The 12,263-nt window shown below is 43.2% G+C and overlaps 1 protein-coding gene across 2 annotated transcripts in view; it reads right to left on the bottom strand.

Annotated features, from left to right (window-relative positions):
* MCMBP (minichromosome maintenance complex binding protein) overlaps nucleotides 1–6,250 on the bottom strand; it is a 37,089-nt gene extending 30,839 nt beyond the window's left edge. For both annotated transcript variants that reach the window (XM_033130654.1, XM_033130653.1), the window contains exon 1: nucleotides 5,886–6,250. In XM_033130654.1, coding sequence (XP_032986545.1) covers nucleotides 5,886–5,943 — 58 coding nt within the window. In that variant the 5' untranslated portion in view covers nucleotides 5,944–6,250. The remainder of the gene's footprint in view (nucleotides 1–5,885) is intronic.
* Between the last annotated feature and the right edge of the window lie 6,013 nt (nucleotides 6,251–12,263).

Genomic DNA, 12,263 nt, shown 5'->3' with positions numbered 1-12,263 from the left:
GCACATCCCAGTTCCCTGGAGACAGAAGCTCCTGCATGAGGGACCCTTCCAGACCTCACCCTATGTACTCTTCTTCATCTGGCTGTTCATCTAGATACTTTATGATAGCTTCCATAACCAACTGGTAAATGTACAAAACAAACCAAAAACAAATGATGCTGGGACAACTGAGTATTCACATGCAAAAGAATGAATTTGGATCCCCACCTCCTATCACGTAGAAAAATTAATTCAAAATGGATCAAAGACCTAAAACTACAAAACTCTTAGAAAGAACATAGTGTAAATCTTTGTGACCTGGCATTAGACAATGGGATTCTTAAATATGGCACTATATGCCACCAAAGGAAAAATATGTGAATTGGACATAATCAAAATTAAACACTTGCTTCAAAAGACACTATCAAGAAAGTGAAAAGACAATCCACAGAATGGGAGAAAATATTTGCAAATCACGTATCTGATAAGGGTCTAATCTAGTATGCAGAATATATTAATATAAAGAATTCTTGGGGTGGCCAGATGGCTCAACAACAGGGTTGACAGTTCGATTCCCACATGCGCCAGTGAGCTCCACAACTAGATTGAAGACAACGAGCTGCCGCTGAGCTTGAGCTTCCGGAGGGGCGGCTGGATGGCTGTTGGTTAGAGCGCGAACTCTCAACAAGGTTGCCGGGATGGTGGGCTGTGCCCACTGCAACTGAAGATTGAAAACGGCGACTGGATTTGGACTTGGAGCTTATGGGCCCTGGAGAAACACACTGTTCCCCAAAATTCCCCAATAAAATTTAAAAAATAAAAAAAAAGATTTAAAAAATAATTCTTATAACAACAAAAAAACCCAATTAAAAATTTTGCAGATTTGAATGGACATTTCTCCAGACAAGATATACAGTCGATATACATACTAAAAGATGCTATTATCATTAATTAGGAAATGCAAATCAAAACCTCGAGATACCACTTCACACCCACTAGGATGGCTATAACTATAAAACAAAAAATAACATGTGTTGGAGAAGATGTAAGAAACTGGAAACCTCATATATTGCTGATGGAAATGTAAATGGGCGCAGCCACTTTGGAAAACAATCTGGCAGTCCTCAAAAAATTAAATATAAAATTATTATACGACCCAGCAATCCCACTCCTAGGTATATTCCCAAGAGAACTGAAAACACACACACACACACACACACACACACACACACACAGTCACTCACTCACTCACACAAAAACTGTACACAAATATTTACAGCAGCATTCCTTACAATAGCCAGAAAGTAGAAACATGCATCCACCCATGGTTGAATGAATGAAGAAAATGTGGTACATCCACACAACGGAATATTATTTTCAGTCACAAAAAGGAATGCAGTGCTGATACATGCACAACATAGCTAAACCTTGAAAATATTACGCTAAGTGAAAGAAGCCAGGCAAAAAAGTCCACATGTTGTAGGAATCCATTTATATGAAACGTCCAGAACAGGTAAATCATAAACAGAAGTAGATTAGTAATGGTCAGAAAATGGGGTAGGGGGCAAGTGGGAGTGACTCCTAATAGGTGTAAGGTTCCTTTTTGGGGAGATGGAAATGAGAGTGGTGATGATTGCATACCATTGTGAATATACTAAAAACCAATGAATTAATAGTACATTTAAAAATGGTCAATTTTATGTCATATAAGTTACATTTCAATGAAAAAACTTTAAAAGAAAAAAACACAAGAAGCAAAAGGTTAAAGGTGGTTACTTCAGTGGGGAATGAGCATACTCTTACTCTTCATGCTGTTTTTTCCTAACCATGTGCAAGTAGTATTTAATAATTTAAAAATTCATATATACTCATACATCTTTATCCCTTTTGCCACAGTTGCCCAAGTTCTCTTCTCTGAGAACTTGCCCACCGTTGTTGAGGTGTGGGCCTCAGTAGTGGTGACGGTCCTACATAACTCTGCCCTGGCAATAGCTGACTAGGCTCATAAGTGGATTCCTGACTCCATGCTGAGCTAATCAGATTCTCTAACCCTAGAATTTGGGATTAAGTGGAAAACGCTAACTGGTGTGGGCTGGAACTGAGAACAAGTGCATTTGGGAGCTGTGGAGTAGAGACAGATGAAGTTGCTTGGATTCCTGCTATCTTTCCGAAGTTTCTTATCCACTCAGTAGTCTCTTAGAATACCAAGCCACCCTGCCTGCCTTTGGGTTCTATAGCCTTACAACAAATTCCTTTTTTTTCAGTGACCTACTTGTCTGTCCCCGAGGTGGGCACAGACAAAAGGGGGTGAATTGTCTGTTTAGAATCATGGTGACAATAAAAAAGCAGACTGACTTTTAGCCAATTTTCTTAACAGCTTTAAATTCTCTAAAATGCTAGAAAATACTCCTCCCTGCCCTCCTCTACACACCACTACTCTTTTTTGCATGAGATACTCTGGTTCTAGTTCTGTTTGATACAACCTAAGTACCTTGAGTATAACGAAAAATAATGATCATGACCCAACAAAAAATCTAAAGAGAAAATAGTAAAGCAAATTAAGAGCTGATAAGCATTCCTACTTCTGAAATTAACAGCAGTTATTAATTCAAGTTATTAATCAATTCAAGCAAAGAAATTTTCTTTTAAAAAAATGATTAAAGAAGTGTACAAAACTTTTTTTTTTTTTTAAGATTCCTGCCTTTGCTCAAGGGAAGCAATTTGATATGGCTCACTCAATGAGCACTCACGGTGAGGACTGACTCGTTAGCATTATGTACAGAACAGCGCCCAACAGGGATCTGCTGAACTAAAGTATTCCTAAATCTTCATTTAGGCCTTTGGTCCTCAATGTCCTGTATATAAAATCTTTTAGAAACTAGAATGAAAACCTTAAAGGCATTTTAGGAAGGCAGAAAAAATTTACATATGAACAATTGTAATACGGCAGATACAAATTCAAAACATAGATTGGATCACAAAGATAAATTATGACTCATATAATTATGATTGGTCACTCACAGAATTTCAAAGTTTCTTATCTGAACCAAGAAGAAAGAATTAGGATTTGTATGTGAAAATAAGTCATATGGGGTATGATCATGAATTCTCTGAATCAATGTAAGGTCTGCCAGGATTGTCCTAAGTTTGAGATTTGTAGTCTCAGTACCCATCCCACTTTATACCATTTGTGATTGGTTAATCAGTTTTTTCCACAGCCTCTGTTCAGCAAATGTTCACTCAACACTTCTGATTACAAGGCGTATTGTAGGCAATGAGGATATACCGATGAATAAGGCAGATACAGACGAAGAATTCCCAAAATCCAGCAAAGAAACCCAAGAAACAAGGAATTTCAACAACGCACTTTACATGTTCATCATTTCCAGGACACACAGGATCCTGGAGTAACATGGAATAGGAACACCTAACTTAGTTCCCAAAGTAAGAGTAAGACTCAGCCAGGTAAGTGAAAGTGGAATGGGAGTGGGGAACCAGCTGATGCAGAAGGCCTAGAGATAAGGTTCAAAGTGAGAACTGAAAGAGGATTTAAGAGGTGAAATGTGATGATGTCTGAGAGCTAGGCAGGGAACCAAGAAAGGCCTCAGAAACCACAACCGACATGTATTCCTTTTCTATCTGGGGGAAAAATGGATTTAAAACAATTTCCTACTGGGCGGCCGGTTAGCTCAGTTGGTTAGAACACAGTGCTCTTAACAAAAAGGTTGCTGGTTCGATCCCCGCATGGGCCACTGTGAGCTGCACCCTCCACAACTAGATTGAAACAACTACTTGACTTGGAGCTGATGGGTCCTGGAAAAACACACTTAAATAAAAAGTTTTTAAAAAAATACAAACAACAATTTCCTAGGAAACCAAAAAGAGTGTACAAGTTTAACTGACTCCTCATGCAAACATACCCGTGGTGCTTTATAAAGGTATTCAATAAATTCAGTGATAGGAAAATGCAGCAAAAAATATAACATACTTCAGAACAGCTTCTACAAAAAATCATGACTACAAGACAGTATTAGTTTCTTCTCTGTAAGACCCAACCGATATGGGAACAAGACATTCTTGGAGGGGCGGTGAGAATGGGACACATCAACAAGGTCCAGGAGGTCCAGATCCCCACAATTCACAAAACTTACAACTTTCTGTAAAGCCAGTATTTTATATCCAAATTATACCCTTCCTGTACTATGATGAGATGTGTCCTTTGGGAAACAAAATCTGACACAAATACATTCAAATCTATACCAAATATAAAATCATTTCATTTATCCAGCACAACTAGGGGATGGGGTGTTTCTCATAAATAAATTTCATAAGTATCAGTAACTGGAACTTCACCTTTTTTTTTTATTGGGGAATATTGGGGTGTGTTTCTCCAGGACCCTTCAGCTCCAAGTCGTTGTCCTTCGATCTAGTTGTGGAGGGCAAAACTCACCGGTCCATGTGGGAATCGAACTAGCAACCCTGTTGTTCAGAGCTCGTGCTCTACCAACTGAGCCATCCGGCTGCCTGGAACTTCACCTTTTAAGCACCAAAGCTTTTTACTTTTGAATGATTTTTCCTATAAAGTATCTATGCAGCTACACCCTTGAAAACTGTACACTTTAATCTTCACATTTTGAGGCCATTATTTTGGACATCAATTATGGGTTTCAATATTCATTATGAACATAAATTACTAGGATTTAGTGGAGGAATATTTGTTCCTTCCTCAAAGTACTCTTGATGGATATACAAAGATTTTTTTTGGCTTTTTAAAAAAATATATACATAATTTATTTCTTCTTGATCAGGTTGTTAGCGTTCTCTGGCTACAATCCGAATGTCTGGGCCTTCTAATTTGTTGCCTCTGGTTTCAGCCTGGGAAACCAGGTAACTAGTTCAGATTATAGGGAAAATAGGGGTTGCTGAGTCCCTCCTATAAGAAATACATACATTTTATGCCATCAGTTTTGGCTGTTGGGACTATTTAGCTTATTAGGCGTTCTTACCAATATCCCACGATGTTTTAAATGAGCAAGGGCACTCTACAGTCAAGGCAGGTGCCACGGATCTTACACACACACCGTGATTTCTGGTTGGATTTGCCTCCACCACTAATTGCAAAAAGACGTGAGAGAGGTGTCAAAATGCCCACTTAAAAAAAAAAAAAATGCCCACTTAATCGCAAACAAACCTAAAATTTCCTTTGTGTCCCCTTAACAGGAAAAGTAGCATAACAGTAACAACTGCAACTGAAATTTACTAAGCTTGTTTGCAGCATTCTTAGCTCTTTCTATGTAGGAACTCAGCTGAGTAAGCTCAACATTTCTGGCTAGCTGTGGCACAAGAGGAGATGTACACTAGCCAGGTTTTAAAGTCACCCTAACAGAAAAATTCAGCTGTTACACTATATCTTATTTCGAAAAGAGAGGATGTGTGTAATAGTAGTTAGAGCCAACTTCTGCTGCGAGCGAGCGAGCACTCCCCCGACACACCGGAAGTTTTGAAATATCCTGCAGGCTTCCCATAGGCAAAGTGCTTTTCCTTCACCCCATCGCTGCGGGCCCTCCCGAAGGTTCAAGGACCTCTCCGAGTCTTGCCGCACGCGGGGCTCGGGCCCCCGGAGGAGCCACGCAGGGGAGCCAGGCCGTCAATCACGGCCGGCCGCCGGCTCCTCGCCGCGTAACCTTGGCGGCTCCCGAATCGTGAATCGGGCAGGTGGGAGGCACCTGCGGCGCGGCCCGAAAAGCGGGGTGGGGGGTCTCAGCGCCAATCGGCGCAGGCCTGACTGGCAGTCTCAGCCGCACGAGCCCCCGAGGTAGCCCCGCGTGGGGCCGCGCGGCGGGGCCCGGCCCCCGGCTCGGCAAACTCGGCGGCCCGCCCGGCCCGCCCCCGGCGCCGCCACTCACCGAAGAAGCCCTGCACGATTCCAAGCGGGTGGCTGAGCCAATCCTCCCCACAGGGCATCTCGCCGACGGGCCGGGGCCAACGCGGCCCGGCGTCCCGCGCCGTGGCTCCTCCTCGGGGGCTTGGCAGCTCCTCGCCCGCGCCTTCCCACGCAGAGCGAGCCTCGCGGAGCTGTTCGCCCGACCTCAGGAAACCGCGGCTGTGGTGGGGGCGGCCGCCGAGGAACTGCGGGAGACCGACAGGCTGCGCGTGCAGACCCCCGGGCTCCACTTCGCACAATGGCGGGAAATAGGCGCCGCCGACCGCGCTGCCTGCGACCTGGGTGGAGCTCGCGCGGGAGGGGCGGCGGGAGCGCGCTGCGCGACCCCGCGGTGGGGAGGAGGGGCGGGCCGGCTCGATCGGGGCGGAGCGGGCCGGGGCGGGGCGGGCGCGACGCGGCGGCCACACGCCGCCATCTTGGGGACGGGCAAAAGGATGGGCGCGCGGCCTCCGGGGTGCTGTCGCGCGTGGAACCGGCCGTCGCAGGCCGAGGGTGACGTGTGGCTGTTTGACACCCTGTGCTAACGTGAAAGGGGAAATCTCCCGAAGTCCGGTTTATTGACTCCTAGTGCGAGGCCTTGCTCAGGTCGGAAACCGCAGTAGTCCAAAAGCACAAGTCCAAAGAGACCTCAAAGTCATCTCCGGGCAATTAACGTGTGAAGCTGCCTTTGGTGTCCGCCCACCTCCTCTTGAGGGGTGTGTGTGTGTGTCTTTGCCGGTTGCAACACTTTTATCTGGCGCCTGCCCCCACCCCCCCCCCCCAGGCTCCTTTTGCTGTCACATCAAGCACTGTGGTGGAGGGACTAGTTCCTAATTGAGAGGTAAGCTCGTACCTGTGAAAACACCCTGACCTGTGTCTGCCTGGAAGCTGGAATCAACTAGGGAGCTTTGGCGAGTTTCCTGCGAAAGAAGGAAGATGGTGGCATCAGCACTCAGAAAACATCAAATCTGTGCTAACCATTTAATGAGGAAATTTGGAAAATATCTAAGTTCAGTAAAGAAACAGTATGTTTTCCCCAGGCTTGGAATGTATCTGAGAAAACTGGTCTCCTCAGCTGAATGTAGGGCATTGTTAACAGCAGGAGGAGGATGTGAGTGGAGTCCAGAAAGTGGGGAGGTGGAAAACAAGAACTGAACTCAGAGCTCAAGCCCTCCTGAGGGCAAAGGGGGGGTAATTTGTGTTTCTCATAGTGAACTCATTAATTGGCATACTGGAGTATACATCTGGCTCTTGTAAGGTTGGATGAGCTGAGAAAACTGGCTGGCAAATCCAGGGCATTACCACCACTTTGCTCATTCATTTAGCAGAGAGGGTTGCCAAGTCCTTGGTGTTAAATGGAGAAATCCCATATTTCAGCTTTGTGACTAAAGATGCACATTACAATTGACCTTTGAACAACAGGAGTTTGAACTGCTTCCACGGGTTCACTTAGACTCGGATTTTTTTTCAGAAGTCGGCCCTTGCTATCCCAGGGTATTGCATCCCTGGGTTCAACCAATTGCAATTGAAAACAGCATTTTCATTCTGGTTGGGAGTCTGCAAAGGCAGAGGGCCAACTGTTATGCATTGTTTTATGTCATTTTATATAAGGGACTTGAGTATGTGGATTTTAATAGGGGGTGAGCAGGGTCCTGGGACCAATCCCCTGTGTATACCCAGGAATAACAAGTTTTGGGGTGTCAAAAGTTACTGGTTGATTTTCAACTGCGTGGGGGTTGGCACCCCTAATACCCGCATTGTTCATGGGTCAGTTATAAATGTACAATATGAAAAATGCTTTTAAATAATTTCAAATTTGCTTTATATGAAATTGCAGCTGGATACCAATTCAGCAGTGAGCGGGAACACTTCAGCTTTGGATTTCTTCCTCTGTCTTTAGTGATTAATAAACTATTGCTGAGATTTTACCTAAAGAGACACTGTGATCCTTATGAAATATAATTATTTTATAATGTCAATAATTTCACTCTAATATTTCTAGGCAAGACATTTTGATACTGTTAATACATAGTTGTAAAAATTTTAAAGGCCAGGGGAGGGTCCATGAGGGTACATCTTTATGGCAAGATTTTTGTTTTCCCCCACCACCAGTACCACCACTGTACCTCCAGTCGGTATTTTTTAGGAGAGCATTAAATAACCCTGTCTACAAGTAATTACTGAGGGCATTGGAAATACTGGGGTGAAAAAAGAGACCATCCTTGCCCTCGTGGAATGTATAGTCCAGTGAGAGACTTATTAATAAATAGTTTTTCATTTACAACCCTGATAGGTGCCGGACAAGAAAAAGTGAAATACTATAAGAAGAATGAACAGTGCCAGCTATTATAGTGAAGGAGGATTGTAGGGTAAGGGGGAAGGTCCTTCAGGGATTTCCTGAAAATGTGACATTTACACTAGGACTTAAAAGATAAATCAGAGTTAGCTAGGGGAAAAATGAGGGAAAAGTGTTCCAAGCCTTAAGACGAAGAAAACAGAAATACGTATAGACTGCGGACTGCAACTGAGGAAATGGAATGCAAACAACTGGGGAATTGTGGATTGAACCACAGGATAGGGACCTGTGTTCTGGATGGAACCATCTGCCAGCTCAAGCTGACCTGCTGAAAAGCCCTGGACCGAAAAGCCAATTTGATTGGGAACTCGATGCAAAGAGAGCAAAGTTCAGAACATTGAAGAACTTAGCCCTCAAAGATGGCGAGAAAGACAGTGAATGCCACGGATTTGCAGGATACCACGCTCGTGTTTCTTGTTGTCCTTGAGTGCCTCCAGAAGCTTGCTTCAGATCCCACTGCTGCCACCAAATATGTTAAAGAACAAAAATTCAACCAAGTAGTAAATGTGAAGATATAATTAGCTTTATTGATTCATGAATTGAGCTGCCTATTTAGTAAATAGCTGCTTCAGGGAGCTGTACAAAATGGAAGGTTTTTATAGACGGGAAGAGGGACAAGTTATTAGCAAAAGAAAAGGATTGTTTCAGGTAAGGTCACCTACCTTTGGAGAAAGGACTGCAGGGGTCTTATCAGGCAGATTACCTCATTAGTGTTGATCAGGAAATTCCAGACTGATTGTTTTAATGTCACTTTCCTGGGAGGGGCTGAAGCTGCAATTAAGTCTTGGTTTGCAGTTCTGGGGGCAAGTGACCCCACCTTGGGCCTGCTTCTTTTTCTTTAACAATATCATGTTTCTGCTTTCCACATAGACTCTTAGCTTATTCCTTTATTTTGGTGGAGCATCTTCTCCTTATGCTTTCTCAGAAAGTGTAATTGAGAGGTAAATATTTTGGGAGCTGAATTCATTTGCATTTGACTGATTTATCCTTCTGGAACCTTTGGGGAATCTGTCTCCATGTTCTGGTGTGTGTATGTTTTTAACTATTGTGCTGAATACTCAATCGTTTTAATCTGGAAACTTGTATCCTTCATTTCTGGGAATAAAAAAACACATTTTTTCTTTGATGATTCCCTCCCTTGCATTTCTCTGTCTTAGCAGAACTCTTAATATTCAGATATGGGATTTCCTTGCCTAACACTGTAATTTTCTTAGGTTTCTCTCTTAGCTTCCATGTTTGTCTTTTTGCTTTAGTTTTTGGGAATTGACTTTTTTGTTCCCTGAATATTTCTTTTTTTGATTAACACCCTGATCTTGTTTCTTTGTTGCCAATCCTCTTATCCCTCTGAAGATATCATTGGTAGACATTTTAATGTTTTTGTCTTCCTGTGTGGGCTGTTTTTTTCTAAGTTATCATTTCCTATTCCTTTTGTGTGTGTCTTGTTTTGCTCTCTTGTTTTGATCTCATGTTAAAGGATCTTCTCAACTGTGATGATCATGTTTAAAGTGTGGAGACTAAGAAGGTGATTGGGAGCTCAGAGCATATAAATGGGCCTTTTTGTGTGTGTGTTTGTGTGAGTTAATTGTTGAAACAGAGTGAAATGCTTGGCCTCTCTGACTCCATCTTGTTCAAGCCTGCTTTATTCCCAGGCCCTTCAGGCTAATAGCTTCTGCTTAGGCTTGCATATAGCCATGCTAATAGAGGAATTCTGCTTGTGACTTGAGTTACACAAAAACAGTCCCTTACCAGAAGGTAGGTGCCTCTCCAGAGGAGATAAGAGAAGGAGGTAAAAAAAAAAAAAAAAAAGATTGTTTATCAAAGATATGCAGGGACCTCATGACTGGACTCACATCAACTAGCACAATCTTCCTTGGTCCCCTGCTGGTGCTCAGATGTCTGCAGTGGTCAGTCACCTCTTGCTTCTCCCATTTCCCCTTCCCTTGACATAAAAGAAACCTGAACTCTGTACTTTCTTACAATGAACTTGAAGTACCACTAGATCTCCTACTTTGTTTGGCGCCTTCTCAATCAATAAATCTTTCCTTACTCCAAACTCGGACGTTTTGCATTTTGGCCTTTTGAAGCGTTGAGTACACGGACTTTGGACCAGAAACGCTGTCAGATAAATCTTTCATAGAAACAGGAATGTATCAAGTGGGTCATCATAGTAGGAAAAAATTTAAAAATGTAAGTTTGTACATGTTGCTTTATTTCCATTCGGGAGCTGGCTTTCCCCACATCAGGCTCAGCAGCTGCACTTGTCCGATGCCCCTCTGCAGATGCAGTCCTGGGCACACCCGGCACAACACATGGGCCAACAGGGGCAGCAACTCTAATTGCAGGAAGTGCATTTGTACTCTTCATTTGCAGGAGCCAGTGCAGGTGCAAGAGCCACCAGTGCAGATGCAAGAGCCACCAATTGGAGCAGAAGCAGTTGGAGTTCATTTCGAGCTGAATGAGGCCGAAAGCCCAAAGCAAGTGGCGAAGAAGTACTTGGGGTAGTAGAAGTTGTGTTCTGGGGCTTGATGATTGTGAGCTTAATCATGGGGTGATCTGGCTGGTCTGTCTTATTGAGAAACCCTGATTTCAGTATCTCCAGATCTTTTGGTCACAAGACCCAAACAAGATTCTTCGAATTTCCTGCCTAGATATTGCAGACCAGGCAGTTAGTGTTCTTGGAGCTGAGTAGAGCAATTGGGCTGGGGTTGTGAGAGTAATTGTTTTATTATTCAGTATGTACATATTTGCTTAATCTTCCTCTTGTTTTACTCTCTCCAGAAGGGAAAAATTACAGTCTTTTTCCTAGAAGGGGGATGGTCAGAAGTCCAGTCACTCAAGCAGGGAAGGGGACCTAACTGCTTCTTAAACAGTTTTAATCGATCCTCCTGATTATAGGACTTCTCTCTTCCCCTTCACTGCCACTGCCAGAGGTGCCTGCGGTTATCAGGTCCTGTAACTTTTGGTGATTGTATGGTGCCAATCAAGTTGCCTTGGAGTTTTCCCATTACTGGTTTTCTAAATCATCTAGTACTTGTCCATTTTTGGGGGGCCTTCCAAAATGTTGCCGTAGTAGCCGCTCCCCTTCTCTTCATCTTTATGAACTTACGCTTAAAAATACCAAATGAACCCATTTGTATTTTCAACAATTTCAGGAGGGAAAACAATGAAGCTACATCTATTCGATCTGACATCTTTCTCCAGAATTACTATTTCTGTTTATTCCTGTCATCACTCTAATTTGAGCCACCATCATTGCTCAGCTGATTCACTGCAGCAGCCTGCCAACTGCTCGTCCTACTTCCAGGCTTGCTCTTTCCTTATCTGTTTTATTACACTGAAGTCAGAGTGGACTTTCTACAGAGCAAATGTTATTATTTCTCCACCCTACTTTGACTCCCTTTTGTTCTTAACTTGTAAGATCCTGCATCATCTGGCCTTGATCCACTTTTTATCTCATCTCCCAACTTTCTCCCTGTTGCTCACTGGGCTCCAGCCATACTCTAACCTATGTTTCTCTTAACACCCAAAGCTGGCATCTCAGGGTATCCCTACACACTGCAACTTTATCTGAAAATGTCTCTTACCACTGCCTCCAACCCCTCCTCCCCAAGCTTTTCCCGTTAATTGCTACTAATTGTCTTTCAGGTATTAACTTTAATTTTTCTTCTTCAGGGAAGCTTTTTGTGTTACTAGGTAGGTCCTCTGTTGATGGTCTGATTGTTGGAATACTTGCTATTGCTCCCCATAGAAGGGTTATACCTCCCTCCCCTGATGGTATCAATATTCCATATAATACACTTTGGGAAATTCTACATTGTAACTTCCATCACACTTTATTATTATGTGTTTAGGTGTCTGTCTTTCTGACAGACAAGGCAATATCCAAGAAGGAAGGGTCCTGTGTCCTTAGATACCATGGTACCCCCACTGTTTAGTATATTGCCTTGCCCACCCGTAGTAATGACAAAGACTCTCCTTGGCCAAACTCTAGTATGGCTTCTAGCA

The sequence above is a fragment of the Rhinolophus ferrumequinum genome, chromosome 16 (genome assembly GCF_004115265.2).
Source record: "Rhinolophus ferrumequinum isolate MPI-CBG mRhiFer1 chromosome 16, mRhiFer1_v1.p, whole genome shotgun sequence".
Classification (NCBI taxonomy): Eukaryota; Metazoa; Chordata; class Mammalia; order Chiroptera; family Rhinolophidae; genus Rhinolophus; species Rhinolophus ferrumequinum.
Note: the sequence above shows the minus strand (reverse complement) of the source record. Positions and strands in the feature narration are given on the sequence as shown.